The sequence below is a fragment of the Salvia hispanica genome, chromosome 2 (genome assembly GCF_029641045.1).
Source record: "Salvia hispanica isolate PSC_SH4W2 chromosome 2, Shi_PSC_v1, whole genome shotgun sequence".
Classification (NCBI taxonomy): domain Eukaryota; kingdom Viridiplantae; phylum Streptophyta; class Magnoliopsida; order Lamiales; family Lamiaceae; genus Salvia; species Salvia hispanica.
The window spans coordinates 1,525,783-1,543,806 of record NC_142693.1 but is presented as its reverse complement, the minus strand read 5'-3'; the positions used below and the strand labels follow the sequence as shown (position 1 = coordinate 1,543,806).

The following is an 18,024-nucleotide window of genomic DNA, read 5'->3' as shown; positions in this document are numbered from 1 at the left end:
GTAATTATAAGCCAATCTCACACAATATCTTGATAGTTTACCATTAACAGTAACACAAATGAGATGTTGCATGGGAAGGGCAAACCAACAATTGTCTTCCACTTGGTTCAACTATTCATTGTGCATGATTGGTTTGGAATAAAAGGTAAGCATTGTGATTGGTAAATACAATTAAATTTTCTTCTTACTGAAGATGACCACTTACTCTCACTTGTGCTTCTCTCTCCCTCTCTCCCCCTTCATCACCTCCATCACAATCCCTCGATTTCCTCACCGCACGACACCATCAACATCAACTCTAACCCGAACTCCCACCCCGCCAACATCCTGCACGAACTAAGCATCCATCGTCTGATCCGTCCACTGTGGCATGACCACCATCAGGATCCCTAAGCTCAGCGCCTCTGTTGTGGAATTCTACCCCGGTGCTAGAAGAAGCACCCAACCGCCTTGTTGGACCTCACCTCCAGTAAGGGCTCCACTGCACGAACATGGCCTTATCAGCTAACGCGCGGAGGAAATCAGTTTCTCTAAAAATGTTATACATACAATTTAAAATCTTCTTATATGCTTTATCTATACCTAAATTTGATAAACATAGGTCCTTTAAAATTGTAAATAAACTATCTTGAAGAAAGTACATACCACCGCATATTATCATAGATAACACTAACCACATAATACAAACATACAAATAACTACACATGCACACAAAAAAAAACAGAGAGAAACAAATATTGCAAAAAAAGTTGAGTAAAACAGAGTAATTAGAGCTGCTAACCTCCTTCTCAAAGCCAATCTGATTCAGACAACCATATATCATCAACTTCCATAAAGAGCGAAACGATAAAACAAGACAAGATCATTTTTCTTCATTTATTCACCTTTCCGGTCCTAGCTACCGATCTCTCTGCCGATTCCAAGTTCTTAAAACTGATAAATGATTGACCAAACACACAAGTTTACCAGCATATCAGAACAGTAATAGTACAGTCAATAGGAAACCAAATACATTCCTTGGCAAATCATGTCCGAAACATTGCACATTCTACAAAACGGAGTCCAATATCTTTTATGGAAAACAAGCAGGAATGAGTTGTAGAGACAATTCATCTCTGCTCTAGTGAAATAGATCTTGGCTTCAACCCCTGTTATTATCTCAACCACTTGACTGTCATGATCAAACAGCCTGCTTCTTCTTCAAGGATGAATCGAAGAAGACAATGAAATCTGTGTTGCTGAAAACCCGAGGAAGACCAGAAGCATGCTCGAAACCAGTATCCATGGAGGTGCTTCAAGTCAAGACTCTCGTACCAGAGCCGCCCTGCCCGTTCGAGCGACCTTCAAAACAAACTCAAAATTGTTCAATACATCAAAATATATGGTAAATTCAATGACTCATGTACAATAGTACTGAACAATAATAACATACCTCACAAATGCCATCTTTGAAAGGCAACCATCTTCTTCTCCAAATCACCTCAAAGTTTACTCATCTTTTCCCTTCTCAACGCAATCTGATTCAGACAATCATCCATCATCAACTTTCATAAAGAGTGAAACGACAAAACAAGAGCAAGATCATGTCTTCAACCAATTATATATCCAGTTTGCACAAAATTTAGACACAATATATATTTAACGTGAGAGAGACGAGAAATGCATTAAATCAATAGCAAAATTAAACAGCTTAAATAATACATAACGAAAGCAATCTGAATAGAACACCAAATACAGAATGAGACAAATTGAAGGAGCAAACTGAAATTAGTTTCAGCTTCCATGGAACTATTCACAAATAACACAATCCATAAAACCAATTTCACTCATTTTGCATCTGATCATGAAAAAAATGCAAAACAAATCATTCATTCATGCAAAATACTTGACTGTTATGATCTACCTCTGTTTGCACACTTTTTGCAGTAGAGATCCAACAAGCCCTGCAATTGTCTTGGCTGCACAACAAAGTGTTTTCAACTGTCAAGAGATGAGACGGTTTGTAACTTTGCAAAAACAGAGTCATCTTTTTATAAACACAATATGAAAAGTCATACTTACTAACTAAGAGATTCGAATGCGGTTGCCATCAACCCTGATCATGAGTTTGGGATGGTTGTGCCACTCCGGATCAATGCTTAGTTCTGGACAATTTTCAATTTCTAACAACCATAATACAGTGAGGGGCTTCAATGAATCTACCGAGGGCAGGCACCTCAACTTTGTGCAGCTATATAGACGTAATGTCTCTAGAGCTGAGAGGTTTCGAAAACATTGCGGCAATTCTTCTATCCCTATATTCTCTTACTTTAAATCACAGAGAGAAGTGAGACATTGAATTGGTTGAGGCAGCCACTCCCAATTTTCCACCCCTCTTAATTTAAATGTACGAAGTGAGTTGCAACAGCCTTTCAATAACGAAAGGGAGACGATATATATGTAAACTGAGACACAAGGGAGTTGAATATTTTTATGGAAAACAAGCAGGTTTAGGGATAATTCATCCAGTTTCCACAAAAATTAGAGACGATATATATGTAAAGGGAGAAAGACGAGAAATGCAACAAATAAATAGCAAAATTAAAAAGCTTAAGTAATCCATAACGAAAGCAATCTGAATAGAACACCAAATACAGAATGAGACAAATTGAATGAGCAAACTAAAAGTAGCTGCAGCTTCCATGGAACTATTCACAAATAACACAATCCAAAACACCAATTTCACTTAGTTTTCATCTGATCATGATAAAAATGCTAAACAAATCATTCATTCATGAAAAATACTTGACTGCACATGAAATACTTGCACACAATATTGTGTACCTCTGCTTGCACATTTTCTGCAGTAGTCATCCAATAAGCCCTGCATTTTTCTTGGCTGCAAGTGATATCAAGTTCTGTAAGATGAGAGATGTTGCAACTTTGCAAATACAAAGCCATCTTTTTATCAACACAATATGTAAAAATCAGATACTTACTTGCTATGAGATCCAAATGTCACGGCCATCAACCCTGATTCTGAGCTTGGGATGGTGGTTGCACCACTCTGAATCAATACTTAGCTTTGGACAGTTTTCAATTTCTAACTTTACTAATTTAGTGAGGGGCTTCAGTGCATCCACAGACGGCAGACACCTCAACATTGTGCAGTCAAATAGACGTAATTCCCTTACAGCTGAGAGGTTTCCAAACCATTGCGGCAATTCTTCTATCTTCTACCTATATCCCAAATCGCAGCACTTGCAGTATACATCATATTAGGAGCGCCTGTGATTGTAAACATTTCCAGATGAGATGATTTAGCGAGGCTGTCAATTATCATTGGTAGATTTGTTAGGCTCCTTAATCCCTCCAATTCAAGAATCTCAATTGTAGGGGCCCACAACTCTATCATTTGACGTGGCAATTCCCTCAGTTCTCCGCACTCTACAATTCTCAGCCAACGGAGGATTCCTTGATTTTCTCCTTCTCTGCAGCTTGGAATCCCATCAACTTCAGATTTCTACACCTTTCTATTCTCAACTCCTCCAGAGAATTGAGGGTGTCCAATCCATCTGGTAATGCTTCCAACATATCACATTCTTTAATGCACAAGTATGAGAGATTGCGATGGTTATAGAAAAACCTCTTTGACAAACATTTCAAACCCTCTAATCGACATATAGAGAACGACCTTAAATTTGGCAAGTGGTCCAATGTTATTTCCTCACATTCTGAACACCTCTCTGATTTATCTCAATCAAGTTATGAAGTGGTAAGCAAGAGCCTTGAGGTTCACCCTCTAACCATGTTGGGAATCTTTTTCTTCTGTATCCATCAATGGTTAACTTCTTCAGATTTGCATGAGGTCTCAGACCTTCCAACACACTCTCATAATTTCTTGCAATGAAATCAACCTCATCCCACCATATAAGCACCAATTCATGCAGGTTTGGCTTCTCCAACATATTTGCTTTCATGGCCTCTTTCTTATCACACACTCTTTCAAGACGTTGAATCTTTAGACTATTCTTGAGATTCTTCAAACTTCCAAGCTCTTCAATCCGATATCCCTTCTCATTGCCCACTATAAAGTCTGGTAGTGTTTGGAGACTAGCTAATCTCCCAATCTTTGCAGGCAACTTGTCACTATCCACAGAAAGACTTCTTAAGTTAATCAAGTATGTCAATGTGTTTGGCAGTTTTGCCATAGCATCGTCCACACTTATTGTTTGCGAATGATGGAGTTCACCGATCCACTCCGGCAAGTTTTTGATAAATGTACTTTTTATATTCAAATTTCTCAAATGTATCAACTCCCGAATTGAATCGGGCAACTCTTCACAACCTTTACTGTCAACTGTTAGATTATGTAGACTTTTGAAGTTTGAGAACTTGGTATGGGAAGTGTCACCTTCAAAGAATAATGTACGCACATGCTTTGCCACTTCTTTTGGAACAGGACTTGATTCTTCATTCAGAAAAATGTATCGAATTGGTGTCCTATTAGCTAAAACAGTCGATGCAAGGTCATGCACAAAATCATGCATCACATAGCTTACCACATCTCCCAAATAATAATCTCTCTCAGCACCTTGTAGCAAAGAGTTTTGTAGAAGAACATTAAAGAACATGTTGCCCACGGACTCCATATCATCTTCTTTGTTTAGTTGAAGAAACTCTTCTCCCATCCACAAATCAAGCAGCTGCTGCTTCACGATTTTCTGACCTTTGGGGAAAATCGAACAATACGCGAAGCACTTTTTGAGTGATGGTGGAGATAGATAATCAAAGCTCAATTTCAGTATCTTATTGATATTTTCACCACCCTTGCGATTTGAAAGGCCTTTTTCATTGATCAAACGCCACTCTTTCTCGGTCTTACGGCGAAGCATACCCCCAACGACATTGGCAGCCAAAGGCAAACCCCCGCATCCTTTTGCAATCTCTTTTCCAATTGTCTCAAATTCTATTGGAACTTCTCCATCATTTCCATCAAAAGCATTTTTTTTAATTATGGACCAGCATTCATCATCTGATAAGCCACTTAAAGTGTATTCAAGTGGGGTCACAATTGAAGCAACATTTTGGCTCCTGGTAGTGATGATAATGCCATTTTCCATGGTAGAAGTAACTCCTGACATGGAGTTCATAAAGCCTTCCCATAACTGAACATCTTCATTCCAGACATCGTCAAGAACCAGAAGATATGTTTTATCCTTGAGAGCTTCTTGAAGCTCTCTTAGGATAGCTTCCCTAGTCAGACCTTCATCAACACCATGTGAAGTCAATGTTGAAAGGATTTTTCTGAAAAGAATGATGGGATCAAAAGTTTGAGAAACATGAACCCAAAGAAGTGATCCGAATCGAGCCTTCACCCTTTCATGATTGAAGACTTTTTTAGTCAACGTAGTTTTTCCCATACCTCCCATTCCCACAAGAGCAACGATGGAGAATTTACGTTCCTCTTGGTGGGTTTCGCTGAGCATGTGAACTAGTTTAGGCACATCATCATCTCTTCCAATAAAGATTGGATCAACACTCAACGAATCAGTTTCAAAGGGAACTGGAGCAATGACAGGTGCATTCACAATCATGCTTTGAAGGCCAAGATTTGTTCCCGTTTGGTATTTAGACTCAAAATTCTCATTGATTTGTTTGACCGCACGAGCCATTTCAGTTCGACTTGGAAGGTGGTGATGTGGAAAGCGAATAAAGGATGATCGTACCTTCTCCTTAAATGTCTTTATTTTGTTGATTTTTTTGTGAAGACGGTGATAGTCGAGTTCATCCAAGACGTTATCAGCCTCGAACACCTCATCCTCAAGATCCTTCAGCCAGATCTTGACAGCATCTTGGGTGATGGATTTCTTCTCGGCATCACTCAAGTAGGCTTGAATCATCCTCAAAGTCTGCTGCAGCTGTTGGGCTTCTGTATCGAGACCTCGAAGTAGAGAGTACTCTTCATTCAGAACGCTGATCAGCTTTTGGACAAGAAATTCGACGCCTGCTGTAGCAACTGCTTCCATGGTTTCGCGCTACAGAGAGAAAATGCTTGCAAGTTTATCTTTCATGATTAAAAATGAAAGGTAAGCAATTATTAATGAATATTGAAAGTAACATTATAGTGCTTAGTAAAATTTCAAATTCAACACAAACCAAACAAATGAAAGTGGCCCAGAAAAGTAGATCCATCACAAATTCTAAAGCTATTTATAATAATGAAATGCTAGTGAGCTTGCTTACGGGTATGGGCACACACTTTACTTGAAATTGCATTTTAACTTAGATAACAATAATAAAGAAAAATGCTAGCCAAAACAAAATTTATCGACCATGAAATCCAAGAATCAAAGTTGGGTCATGCACACAAGAACACAAGATATTGGTCGACCATGAAATTCAAAAATCCAAGAATCAAATTTATCGACCATGAAATCCAAAAATCATTGTCTATTTCCCGTACCAGGGAGTTGATCTAGCTCACTGATGCATGATTACGAGGGTACTACTAGGACAAGAGAGCCAATCCCTCGGTGAAACAACAATCACATTTCGAATAGTTATACATGTTATCGCTTCATGCAAACATTGGAACTAAACGTCATCCTAAATAAAATTTGGGTTCACGTCGATTTTTGTTTTACTTAGACAACTTCTTCTTGTTGTTCATAGATGAAATTTAAGGGTGAGTGTTCAATGCCAAGGTTGCTAGTGACAAACTAGTATTTTTATCGGTTTGATTGGCTTGTTATATGATTATTGTTGAGTTTCATAGATCAAAATGTGTATTATCAGCCAATTATGTGATACTTATTTTTTAGTTTAACGAGTTTGTTGAGAATGTTCGAGAAAATAGGTGAAAATGAGCCAAAATGACTTATTATCTCTCAAAGGAAAATGGACAAAGGAAAGGAGTCTGAATATTAACAGTAATCGTCCTAGCAAGATGATCTCCATATGCTACTTCATGACTACCACGAACTCGAGAGAGCTGAGGTTTCACGTGAGATCTTTTGGTTTTAATGTTTTTGGGAGTTAGATGTTAGAGATTTAAAGGGGATTTTGATCCTAACTTCTAATCTACAGATTTCTCACCTCGAGAGGGGTTTGATCTAAGTAAGTGACCGACCTACAACACGAGCAGCTCCATGGTGTTTGGCTATAGGAGACTCTCTCTCTGAATCCGTGACTTTCTCATCAAGTGTATTCTCGATGGTGCACATTTCTTTGGTGGAGGGGTTAAGTTTCAGATGAAAATTTTCTAGTTGTAAAGCAGATTCCAACAATTTGAAGTAAAAATGATCAGGTTCAAGATATGAGGTTACCTATCTGATTGAGCTCGGGACTACAGCAGTAGGCAATGATGTTGTTGCTGGCGGAGGCAACTCGGTGGACCACCGTAGGAGGGTGAGCGCGGATGTGGCAGCGGGACAACAACACGTTCATATTTTTCCTCCCAGTAAATATTGAAAGGGTTGTCTCCCATCTTGAGTCTCACTGGTGGTAGCCTTGGCAACTCTTCCCACTGGTCCTCGGGTGCAAGATTAAATTCTAATGGTCCGAATTCTTAGGCATATGCGGGTCACAGATATCTTGTCTGAATGAGGCTAGGGGTCGAATTGGGGTGCATCTTCTTCGCGGTAGACATTGACGTTCACCGTCACAGATGAAAGCTAGGGGTCGAATTAGGGTGAATGGATGGAGGATTAGAACAAGATGAAAGCACCAATGTTATAAACTAATCAGGAGAACTCATCCCCAAAAGACTAACTTGAGAACCAAATTAGTCTATATACACAACACTAATTGCTCTTACAACCCATATAGAACATTGAGTCCATAACAATTGACCTCCCCCCAAGGATTAATGTCCTTGTTGGTCATTCTTTGCTATGTCACCGCTCTGTGGGCCACCATGCCGAGTTTTCATTGGTCATGGCCACGTTGGTCATTAAGGATTCTATGCCCGGACACCCGTTCAAGTGGGCCCTAAACGTACTCGTTGGTCAAGGCGTTAGTCCTTTGCCCGGCCACTACTACGAGTCGTTTAGCCTCTCAATAAAAGCATTAGATGATAGGAGTAGAATCCTCTCAGGGGTCAGAGAAGGAAGAATAACGACACTAGTATTTTGATTGATTAATTATTTTGGAAGACTCGTACATATATGCTTGGGATATTTAATAATATCGTATGTAGGGATGCTTTATATTGCTAACTATTTAAATTGCTAACTCTGCTAACTCATCAATATAGTGTATTAAAAATGTCAACATGGTGACATCAAAATGTCAACACATAATACTAACACATTATATTGAAAACACATTATATTGAAGTTCAACAAAATTATGTGTTGTGTTGACATTTTAATGTCATCATGTTACATTTTTAATACAATTGATGAGTTAGCAAGTTAACAATTGATCACACCCCATCGTAAGCATATATGAGAGATATGGTATATCTCTAAGATAATTAAACTATGAATAATAGAATATGAGGTTCGTATCACAATGATAGCTAAACGTGACAGTGCCTTATTTTAGCTAAGCATCAAGTGCACATTAAAGGAGAAACACGGAGACATAAAGTTGCACCTCTTCAGGGATGAAGTAGAAAAAGAAAATATTGAAGCCATCAAAGTAGGCACAGAGGAGTTGTGTTGACCAAGGCATTACCAGTTTCAGAACTTAGACATTGTTTGAATGTTGTTTCTAATTAAGGTAGAGCTGTTTTGGAGAATAAGGACAACTTTTTTATTACCAATAATCAAGGTGGAGATTATTGAGGGGTTCTCATGAAATAAAAGAAAAGTTGAAGGGCTGGGAAGAAAGAGCCATTGAAACATCTGGTTTCAGTTTTGAGAAGAGAAAGAGAGAGCTCTCGGTTGATTGACTATGTACAACAGATACATATATATTCAATTTGTGTCAGAAGAGAGAGAGTTAATCTTGTAGCTAGAGTGAGAATTTGCGGTTTTGAAGCTTGTATTTTATGTTCATCTTTGTATATGAGACTAAGAAAATAATACACATCACATCAATAGAAAATGTAAAATGTTGCACTTACTTGCTGCAAGATTCAATCGCGTAGATGGTTCAATGCCAAATTGCACTCTCTCTTTCTCTCAATCTCCAGGGAAAGTTTCAAAAATTGGGAGTTTTTAAGGCTATGATATACAAATGATTATCTCAGCAGTAGAGCTGAAAAGCTAAAGCTAGTGGCTAATTTAAAATTACGACCTTTGATTAGTCATTATTTAGTTTATAAGTTTAGTGGGAGACAGCCTACAATGATATTATTATGTCCATGTCTCAAATTGTTTATACACTAGACTTCAGAAGGTGCTTTAAAATTCAACTAACATTCTAACAACCACGTTAGAAATTAAACTAACAACATATCTTTTAGCGAGACCATATTTACTTGTAGCCTTTGTGGGCACATAGGCAGATTTTACAAAATATACACATATTTATAATTTCATGATTATAATATATAATTAATCTAATATATATTTAATTGGTGATTTTGTAATATTTTAGTATTTAAATAAAATTATCGAAGCTAAATAAAAGAAAAACATTTAGCATTATAAAAATTGTTTTCATTTACCATCCAAATTTAACTTGAATATAATTAAAATTTTGCTGATTTTCATTTAATTATGTGCTTATTGTTCAATAATAAGATGACTAATTATTTAGGGATAGTGAATTAAGACATAATATTTTATTTTATTTGTCTTGATTCAGATGGCTACTGGGTTTAAATCTTGTAACTACTAATTTTTATATTCTGTTGATGATATCGAAGCATTGGATTCTTCCCTATTTAATTGGTTTGACACTTTTCTTCCATTAATCGAAGTCCTATTTTATCACTTTGGTTTCTTCTCTAATAAAAGCTTCATTTCATTCGTACTATAAAATATAAATGCTAATTAAACATCACATTACATTAATACCTTTCACTTATAAATAATTATGAAATTAATAGTATATAAGTATGACTAATATACAATGAACATTTTTAATTCACAAATTCTTAAAATCCATGTCCGAAAAAGTAAAATATCTAATCATGGAAGGAAGGAGTGCAACTCAATAGCCATCCCAGAAAATTCTAAGAAAAAATTAACTCCCAAACGTCTACCACGAAATTGGTGAGCAGCCCACTATTATTAAAAAAAATCACAAAATATTGTGCAAAACAAAGGTTAGTTCTTAATTTATGCCCACCCTTTTGCTCTCTTTCTATTATTCCAAGGAAAGTCAAAAAATAAAGGAAGTGCAGCAATTATAAAAAGCCCAACAATTGTCTCCACTTGGATCAAATATTCATGATGCTTGATTGATTTTGATTCATAGGTGTGCATTGACTTAGATTAGAAGGTGATCAATAGCTAATTAATACTCCTGTTTATAAAAAATAGTCTTAAAAAAAATTTATCACTTATATTAATTTCTCATTAAAATTTGTGCCGCCACAAATGATACAATTTTTGTAGACATACTATTATATGAAAATAGATATTCTTTTTATTTTATGTTCCTAAAAAGTAATTTACTTTTAGATTTTAGATATATATTTTTTTTAATGAGATGAGTTTCATTCTTTACTAATATTTTAATTATTCTTTGTAATGTATCTTATGTTTTTTTTAATTAATTATAGATTAAAATCTATGTTGTCTCATATATATCAATTTTTATTCATGGAGGAAGTGTTGAAAATAAAATTTCACTTAAAAATTCAACACAAACTCAGCAAATAAAAGATGACGACAAAAGTAGTTACATCGCGAATTCCAAAGATTTTTATACTCGTACTATTGAATAGTCTCGAAGGTCTTTAAATTATAGAATGCCAGTGGACTTTTGAGCACACGTTAATTGAATAGCCTCGAAGGTCTTTAAACTGTTGAATGCCAGTGGGCTTTGACTATAATTTCTAATACTCCTCCGTCCCATAGAAATAAATCGTTTAGAATTGACACGAGTTTTAATGTGTAATTGATAAAGTAAGAAAGAATGAGAAAAAATTATTGAAACTGTGTAGTGAATTGTGGGACCCGCAAATAATAAAGAAAGAAAAAAAAAAAGATTTTCATAAATAGATATGGACTATTTTTATGGGACGAACAAAAAATGGAATATGACGTATTTCTAAATGGGAATATTAGCTACCAATAGGCCAAAAATCTCGTATCCTATATCTAATAGCGGGCATGGCCCAAGTAAATCAAGTTTATGTGGTGATGATCCATTAGGCCCAATTAGAATTATAGACCATTTAAACTAATGTTGGGCTTGGTCCGAAGTAGGTGGGCTTTCTACAATCCAGCCCATTTAGTCAACAACAATTGCAAAAAAAAATCATTCAGTCACCTATTAATTATTTAGATGTCTTCATTGACATTTTTTCAGTAAAATTGATACTATATAAAAGTAACATATTCCACAGAGACACTCCTAATATAAATGCTTCTTACTTATGGAGATGTGTTTTTCAAAACCAAAACTTTATTCAACTAACATAGACAAGGCTTGCAACATTTTTTCTCTCTACTCATCAGTTTCCTTCAAATACACACCAAAATTTCTAAACATTAGAGATCAACTCTGTACCTGAGGGATCTATTTGGTTCACTGAGTATCTTCGCCGATGTGCCTGCAGCGCGAACAAGTTTCCCACCTTGCCCCGGGCGAAGCTCAATGTTGCGAATGTTCATCCCGATTCGCATATCTAACAGAGGCATACAGCTCCCATATTGAGAGCTTTCATTTATTTATTTGATACACCCTCTCACTGTGGGCCTGATCCCCGGCCGTCCTGCCTTTCTCAGCTTCTTTGTCGCCCGACATCTCTTCTCACCAGACGGGAGTCTTATTTCACTGTACCTGGAAAAAAAAATCGAAACAGCTGACTGAGTATAAGTAGACTAGCTAAAATATCAAGCATCGTCAGAAGTAACCGAGAAGCAGTGGCTACCGAAGCAGAGTAAGCAAAACATTGGCCAATCAAATTCATACCCTCTCTTATAAAGATACAGCATAAAACAATCACAGTAAATGCTGCCAATACAAGACTAAAGCACAACAACATGTAGGCCAAGCTTAAGAACGAATGCTCACAACTAATGTAGCGATCGAATTTCAGAGCTCCAAAATTAAAATTCACAACAATATCGTAAAATAGGACAACATCATACACACTTTCAAGTCTCTAGACAAGAAACCTTGCATACAAATGAACTACAATACAAAATAACATTCATCTATATCAATTAAAATATGCTTTCTCTCTACTCTTCTTAGAACACATACTGAATTCTCCATATATTCATACCATTTAACAGAATTAGATAAGCTTCTCTCCTATACTAAACATCTTTCATTTTAATGATACAATAGAGAGTTTGTAAGTCCACTTTATCTATGAACAAAACACAGAGCTATAACATACCTCTCATATACCATGTAGTTCCAAAAGTCTTAGCAGGGCAAATCCACCTTCACCAAATCACCAGTAAATGAAAGTTTACTCATCTTTTCCCTTTTCAATGCAATCTGATTCAGACAACCATAGATCATCAACTTTCATACAGAGCGAAACGATGAAACAAGAACTTGAGATTTAAAAAGATTTAGTGATATTTCATCTCTAAGATAGCGTACAAAGCCTTATGGAAATGAGATTTAAAAAGATTTAGTGATAATTCATCCTGTTCTCTAGTGAAAGCAGAACTTGGCTTCAACCTAAGAATATATCCCAACCAAAAGTTATCATATATCATCAAAAAGAGGATATTGTCACCATGAAAAGATCTTTACCGACCTACATTTGAAGCTGCTTCATCACCAACAAACACGCAATCTGTGTGATGTTTCACCCTGGATTCATGACAGTTCAAATCCATCATGAAAGCATTCTGAATCAAGCATCAAATACGGAATTCCATCAGTTCTCAACAGTCCATAATTATCAGCTCACGGAGGTTTCCCTGATTTTCTCCTTCTCCTCCGCAGCTTGGATTCCCAATCGACTTCAGATTTACACACACTTTTATTGTCATGTTTTGCATAGAATTCCAGGTGTCCAGCCCATCTGGTAATGCTTCCAACATATCACATTCATAAATGTTCAAATATGAGAGATTGCAATGGTTATACAAAAACAAGCTCAAAATTGTTAATCCATCAAAATATATGGGCGATATAAAATTAGTGGATTGTAGAGTCCATTACAAAAAGTAGCCGAGAAACAAATGGAACATTTATTAGTGGACGGAGGGAGTATAATGGATATAATAGAGAATTTGTATGTCCATTTCATTTTCCAAACACTGAACAATGATAATATACCTCAGAAATGTCATTTTGCAATGCAGCCATCATCAAACAGCTTAAATCCATCACGAAAGCATTCTGAACCGAACACCAAATACAGAATCAGACAAATTGAACGAGCAAACTAAATATTACTACTATAAAACACCAATTTAACTTAGTTTTCATCTGATCATGAAAAAAAAAATGCTAAACAAATTCATTCATTCATTCATCCAAAATACTTGATTGTTATGATCTACCTCTGTTTAGGGAGCTTGCACGATGACTGAATCTGCAAACTACAATGAAATCTTCGTTGCTAAAAAACCGAGGAATCCACGGAGGCGTGTACTTGGAGTCGACTCCCATACCAGAGCTGCCTTGCCCGTTCGGGCGACCTTCAAAACAAGCTCAAAATTGTGTAATCCAGAAAAATATATGGTAAAAATTCAATGATCTCCTAAACTAATAATCTTTCAATTTACAAACACCGAACAATAATAACACACCTCAGAAATGCCATATTTGCAAGGCAGCCATCTTCTTCTCCGTATCACCACCAGTAGCCATATGATATATCATCAAAAATATAGTTGGCATCTCCGATTTGGAGATTGGGATGGTTGCGCCGTTCCGAATCAATACTTAGTTTTGGACAATGTGGAAATTGTATCTCTTTTAATTTAGTAAGGGGCTTCAATGCATCCACAGAGGGCAGGCACCTCAACTTTGTGCAGTTATACAGACATAACGTGTCTAGAGATGAGAGGTTTCCAAACCATTGCGGCAATTCTTCTATCCCTATATATTCTAACTTTAACATAAGAAGAGAAGTGAGACGTTGAATTGATTGAGGTAGCCACTCCCAATTTTCCACCCCTCTTAATGTTAATTTTTGAAGTGAGTTGGAACAGCCTTCCAATATGCCATTCACAGTCTCATTAATGGCAATACTACTCTCTTCTGACCACTCCACACTCACATCTATATTTAAATTCTTCAACCTACCTAAATCCCAACTCTCAACCATTCCAGCAGACAGTAGATGAGGAACGCCTGAGATTTTCAAATATGTGAGAAAAGGAGATGATTTAGCAAGGCAGTCCATTAGCAACGGTAGATGAGGTTCGCCTGAGATTTTCAATCCTCTGAGACAAGGATATGATAGCATTGGTAGATTCGCTAAGCACCTTAATCCCACCAAGTGAATACTCTCAATTGTAGGGGCCCACAACTCTAGCATTTGTCGTGGCAATTCCATCAGTTCTTTGCAGTATGTAATGCTCAGCTCACGGAGGTTTCCTCGATTTTCTCCTTCTCTGCAACTTGGTTTCCCAATCGACTTCAGATTTTCACACCATCCTATTCTCAACACCTTCAGAGAATTGAGGGTCTCCAGTCCATCTGGTAATTCTCTCAACATATCACATTTGTGAATCCACAAGTGTGAGAGATTGCAATGGTTATAGAAAAACCTCGTTGACAAACATTCCAATCTCCTTAATTGCCTTAGATAGAACGACCTTAAACTTGGAAAGTGGTTCAAGGTTATTTCCTCACATTCCTCATCCTGTAACCATGTTGGAAATTTTTCGCCTTCGTATCCATCAATCGCCAACTTCTTCAAGTTTGCATGAGGTCGGAGGCCATCTAACACACTCTCATCATTTCTATCACCGGAACAATCCCGTCCCCATTCAAACTGCAATGCAGATAAGTGTTGCTTCTGCAATATATTGGCTTTCAGAGCCTCTTCCTTGTCACGCACCCTCTCAAGATTTCTAATAGTTAATTCTCCTTTGAGATTTTTCAAATTTCCGAGTTCTTTAATATGATACCCCTTCTCTTCGCCCACGTTGAAGTAAGGTAGTGTTTGGAGACTAGTTAATCTCCCAATCTCCGCAGGCAACTCCATAAAATATCCTATATAAAGATGCCTTAAGTTAACCAAGTACTTCAACGTGTTTGGCAGTTTTTGTTCCCGGTTATGTTTCCAGTCATCCGATGCTCTCAGCGTTTGCAAGTGACTGAGTTCACCAATCCACTCCGGCAAGCCTTTAATACATGTATTTGAAAGATCAAGATTTCTCAAATGTATACACTCCCTAACTGAATTGGGCAATTGATGCTCTTTATAACTTTTACCAATAGTTAGATTATGAAGACACTGGAAGCCTGAGAAATTAATACCAGAAGTTCCACCTTCCAAGATTAATGTACGCAAATGCTTGGCCACTTCTTTTGAAATATGACTTGATTCTTCTTCGACAAACTTGTATCGAACTACCGTACTGCCATTTGCATTATTATAAGACAAAACAGAAGATGCAAGATCATGCACAAGATCGTGCATCCCACAAGCTTCCACATTTTCCCAGTTATCTCGCCATCCAACCTGAAGCAAAGAGTTGTGTAGAAGAACATTGAAAAACTTATTTCCCACATCTTCCATCTCATATCTTTCATCTGGTTGAAGAAAACCTTCTGCTATCCACTGCTCAATTACTTGCTGCTTCATAAACCAGTGACCTTTAGGGTAAATTGAACAGTAGGCAAAGCACTTCTTGAGAGATGGTGAAGGCAAATAATCAAAGCTCAATTTTAGAATCTTTTGGATTCTTTCAGCACCTTCAGCATCTGAAAGACAATTTTCACTGATTGAGCGCCACTCTTCTTCAGACTTACATCGTCGAAGCACACCGCCAACTACATTCGCAGCTAAGGGCAAACCTCGACATGCTTTCGCAATCTCTTTTCCAATAATCTCAAACTGTGGTGAAACAGCTTCATTTTCGTCAAAAGCTTTTGCTTTAATTATGGACCAGCAATCATCATTTGATAAGCCTCTCAAAGTGTATTCAAGTGGGTTCACAACTGAAGCAACCTTGTGACTTCTGGTAGTGATGATAATGCCATTTCCCATAGTGGAAGTAACTCCAGACATGGAGTTCATAAAGTCTTCCCACTTTGAAACATCTTCATTCCATACATCATCAAGAACAAGAAGAAATGTTTTATACTTGAGAGCTTCTTGAAGCTTTTCCAATATATCATCTCTACTCTCAACTCCATCACTTGCCCTTTTAGTCAACTTACTATGTATTTTTTTGAAAAGAATGATTGGATCAAAGGTTTGAGAAACATGAACCCAAAGAAGTGATCCAAATCGATCCTTTACATCTTGACGATGGAAGACTTTTTTAGTCAAAGTAGTTTTCCCCATACCCCCCATTCCCACAAGAGCAACGATGGAGAACATCCGTTTCTCTTTCTCAGAGTGGGTTTCGGTGAGCAAGTCAACAAGTTTAGGCACATCGTCATCTCTTCCAATAAAGATTGGATCAAGACTGAACGAATCAGTCTCAAAGGAAGCAGGAGCAGCAACAGTTGCATTAGCAACCATGCTTTGAATGCCAAGATTTTCTGCCCTTTTGCTCATAGACTCAAAATTCGCATTGATTTTTTTGATGGCACGAGCCATTCTATGCTTTCGTAAAATGCGATAAACGGGTGAGACTGGTACCTCGTATATCTTCGATTTCTTGATTTTTTTGCGGAGAAGATGATAGTTGAGCTCATCCAAGACATTATCAGCATCGAAAGCCAAACCCTCAAGATCACTCAACCAGATCTTGACAGTCCGTTGGGTGATGAACTTGGACATGTTATCAACATCACTCAAGTAAGCTTCAATCATCTCCAAAGTCTTGTGCAGCTTTTGGATATCTCCCTTGAGACTTCGAAACAACCTAGAGTACTCTTTCTTCAAAACGTCCATCAGCTTTTCGACAAGGATTTTGATGCCTGCTGTAGCAACCGCTGTAGCCAGTGCTGCTTCCATGGTTTCGCGGAGATAGATTTAGAGAGAGGATTTTTTTCTTTGTAGATGAAGGATGTTTGTTAAACGTGTGGTGATAATGTTATAGTAGTATGATAACATCCTTCACAGCTACTAATTGTGGATGAGATTTTTGAAGTTTCACATCCACAAATTTACTTCTTGTATTTACAACATCACAATTAAAAGAGTCCAACGATTACAAACTAGTCTAACAAAATTTTGATAGTTTACCATAAATTGTAACACTACTGACTAATATGAATATATAAATTTATTTTATCGTAATATTATTTTATATAATATGAGTTATAATCAATAGGGATGTAATCAATTGCTAACTAATTACCAATTCCAAATTGAGACCAATTTTCAGCTATTAGATTAGAAGATCTTGTGGTTAATATAATGCCAAGTGTAATATATTTTAAATTTAAATAATTATTAATTAAATTAAAAAGGGTATTAATGTCAAATCCTATGTGTAGTAATTATAACTAACTACTTTCTCTCTCCTCAAAATCATCTCAAATCTTTAAATTTACGTAACTCTCTCAATTTAAATTATTTTTTCGCAAAAAATATCAAATTAAAGATAATTTAATAAGGATTCCAACGAGATCTCAATTGCATATGTTTCGACGATGTTCGAGTGATGAAATTTGATAAATTATAATTTAATTTTCGTACATGTTGATAAGCAGCTTTTATCAACAAATGCAACAAAAAATCTCAATATATTGTAGGCAAAATCTCAATATTATGCATGTCCAATCTCAATAAAAATGTGTTGATATTTTCTTGTCCTTGTATTGATATTCTAATGTCATATTGTTGATATTTGTAATACACAATGTTGATATAAAAAA

The 18,024-nt window shown here is 36.6% G+C and overlaps 2 protein-coding genes across 5 annotated transcripts; both read right to left on the bottom strand.

The window, feature by feature from the left end:
• Window positions 1–975: 975 nt before the first annotated feature.
• Window positions 976–9,156, bottom strand: LOC125201928 (disease resistance protein RGA2-like). 2 transcript variants are annotated; one of them, XR_016135680.1, is made up of 6 exons: window positions 9,053–9,156; window positions 2,979–6,017; window positions 2,062–2,878; window positions 1,904–1,958; window positions 1,433–1,517; window positions 976–1,341 (listed from the first exon to the last, which is right to left on the bottom strand). XR_016135680.1 is itself a non-coding variant. In XM_089065503.1 (2 exons), exon 2 carries the CDS (start codon window positions 6,006–6,008, stop codon window positions 3,699–3,701), a length of 2,310 nt encoding a protein of 769 aa, XP_088921629.1. In that variant the 5' UTR covers window positions 6,009–6,017; window positions 9,053–9,156; the 3' UTR covers window positions 2,974–3,698. The 2 variants fall into 2 exon arrangements, 1 of the variants encoding a protein (XP_088921629.1); XM_089065503.1 differs by lacking the exons at window positions 976–1,341; window positions 1,433–1,517; window positions 1,904–1,958; window positions 2,062–2,878 and having other exon boundaries at window positions 2,974–6,017.
• A 2,296-nt stretch (window positions 9,157–11,452) lies between these two features.
• LOC125201926 (disease resistance protein RGA2-like) lies at window positions 11,453–17,221 on the bottom strand. 3 transcript variants are annotated; one of them, XM_089065501.1, is made up of 6 exons: window positions 13,827–17,221; window positions 13,578–13,715; window positions 13,351–13,413; window positions 12,824–13,102; window positions 12,452–12,555; window positions 11,453–11,886 (listed from the first exon to the last, which is right to left on the bottom strand). In XM_089065501.1, exon 1 carries the CDS (start codon window positions 17,156–17,158, stop codon window positions 13,871–13,873), a length of 3,288 nt encoding a protein of 1,095 aa, XP_088921627.1. In that variant the 5' UTR covers window positions 17,159–17,221; the 3' UTR covers window positions 11,453–11,886; window positions 12,452–12,555; window positions 12,824–13,102; window positions 13,351–13,413; window positions 13,578–13,715; window positions 13,827–13,870. The 3 variants fall into 3 exon arrangements, with proteins under 3 accessions (XP_088921627.1, XP_088921626.1, XP_088921628.1); XM_089065500.1 differs by having other exon boundaries at window positions 12,824–13,093; XM_089065502.1 differs by having other exon boundaries at window positions 12,828–13,093.
• Window positions 17,222–18,024: the final 803 nt, after the last annotated feature.

What these genes read in the sequence shown, in the direction of transcription:
- LOC125201928 (XM_089065503.1), bottom strand. Translation starts at nt 6,008, where the DNA reads ATGGAAGCAGTTGCTACAGCAGGCGTCGAATTTCTTGTCCAAAAGCTG.
- LOC125201926 (XM_089065501.1), bottom strand. Translation starts at nt 17,158, where the DNA reads ATGGAAGCAGCACTGGCTACAGCGGTTGCTACAGCAGGCATCAAAATC.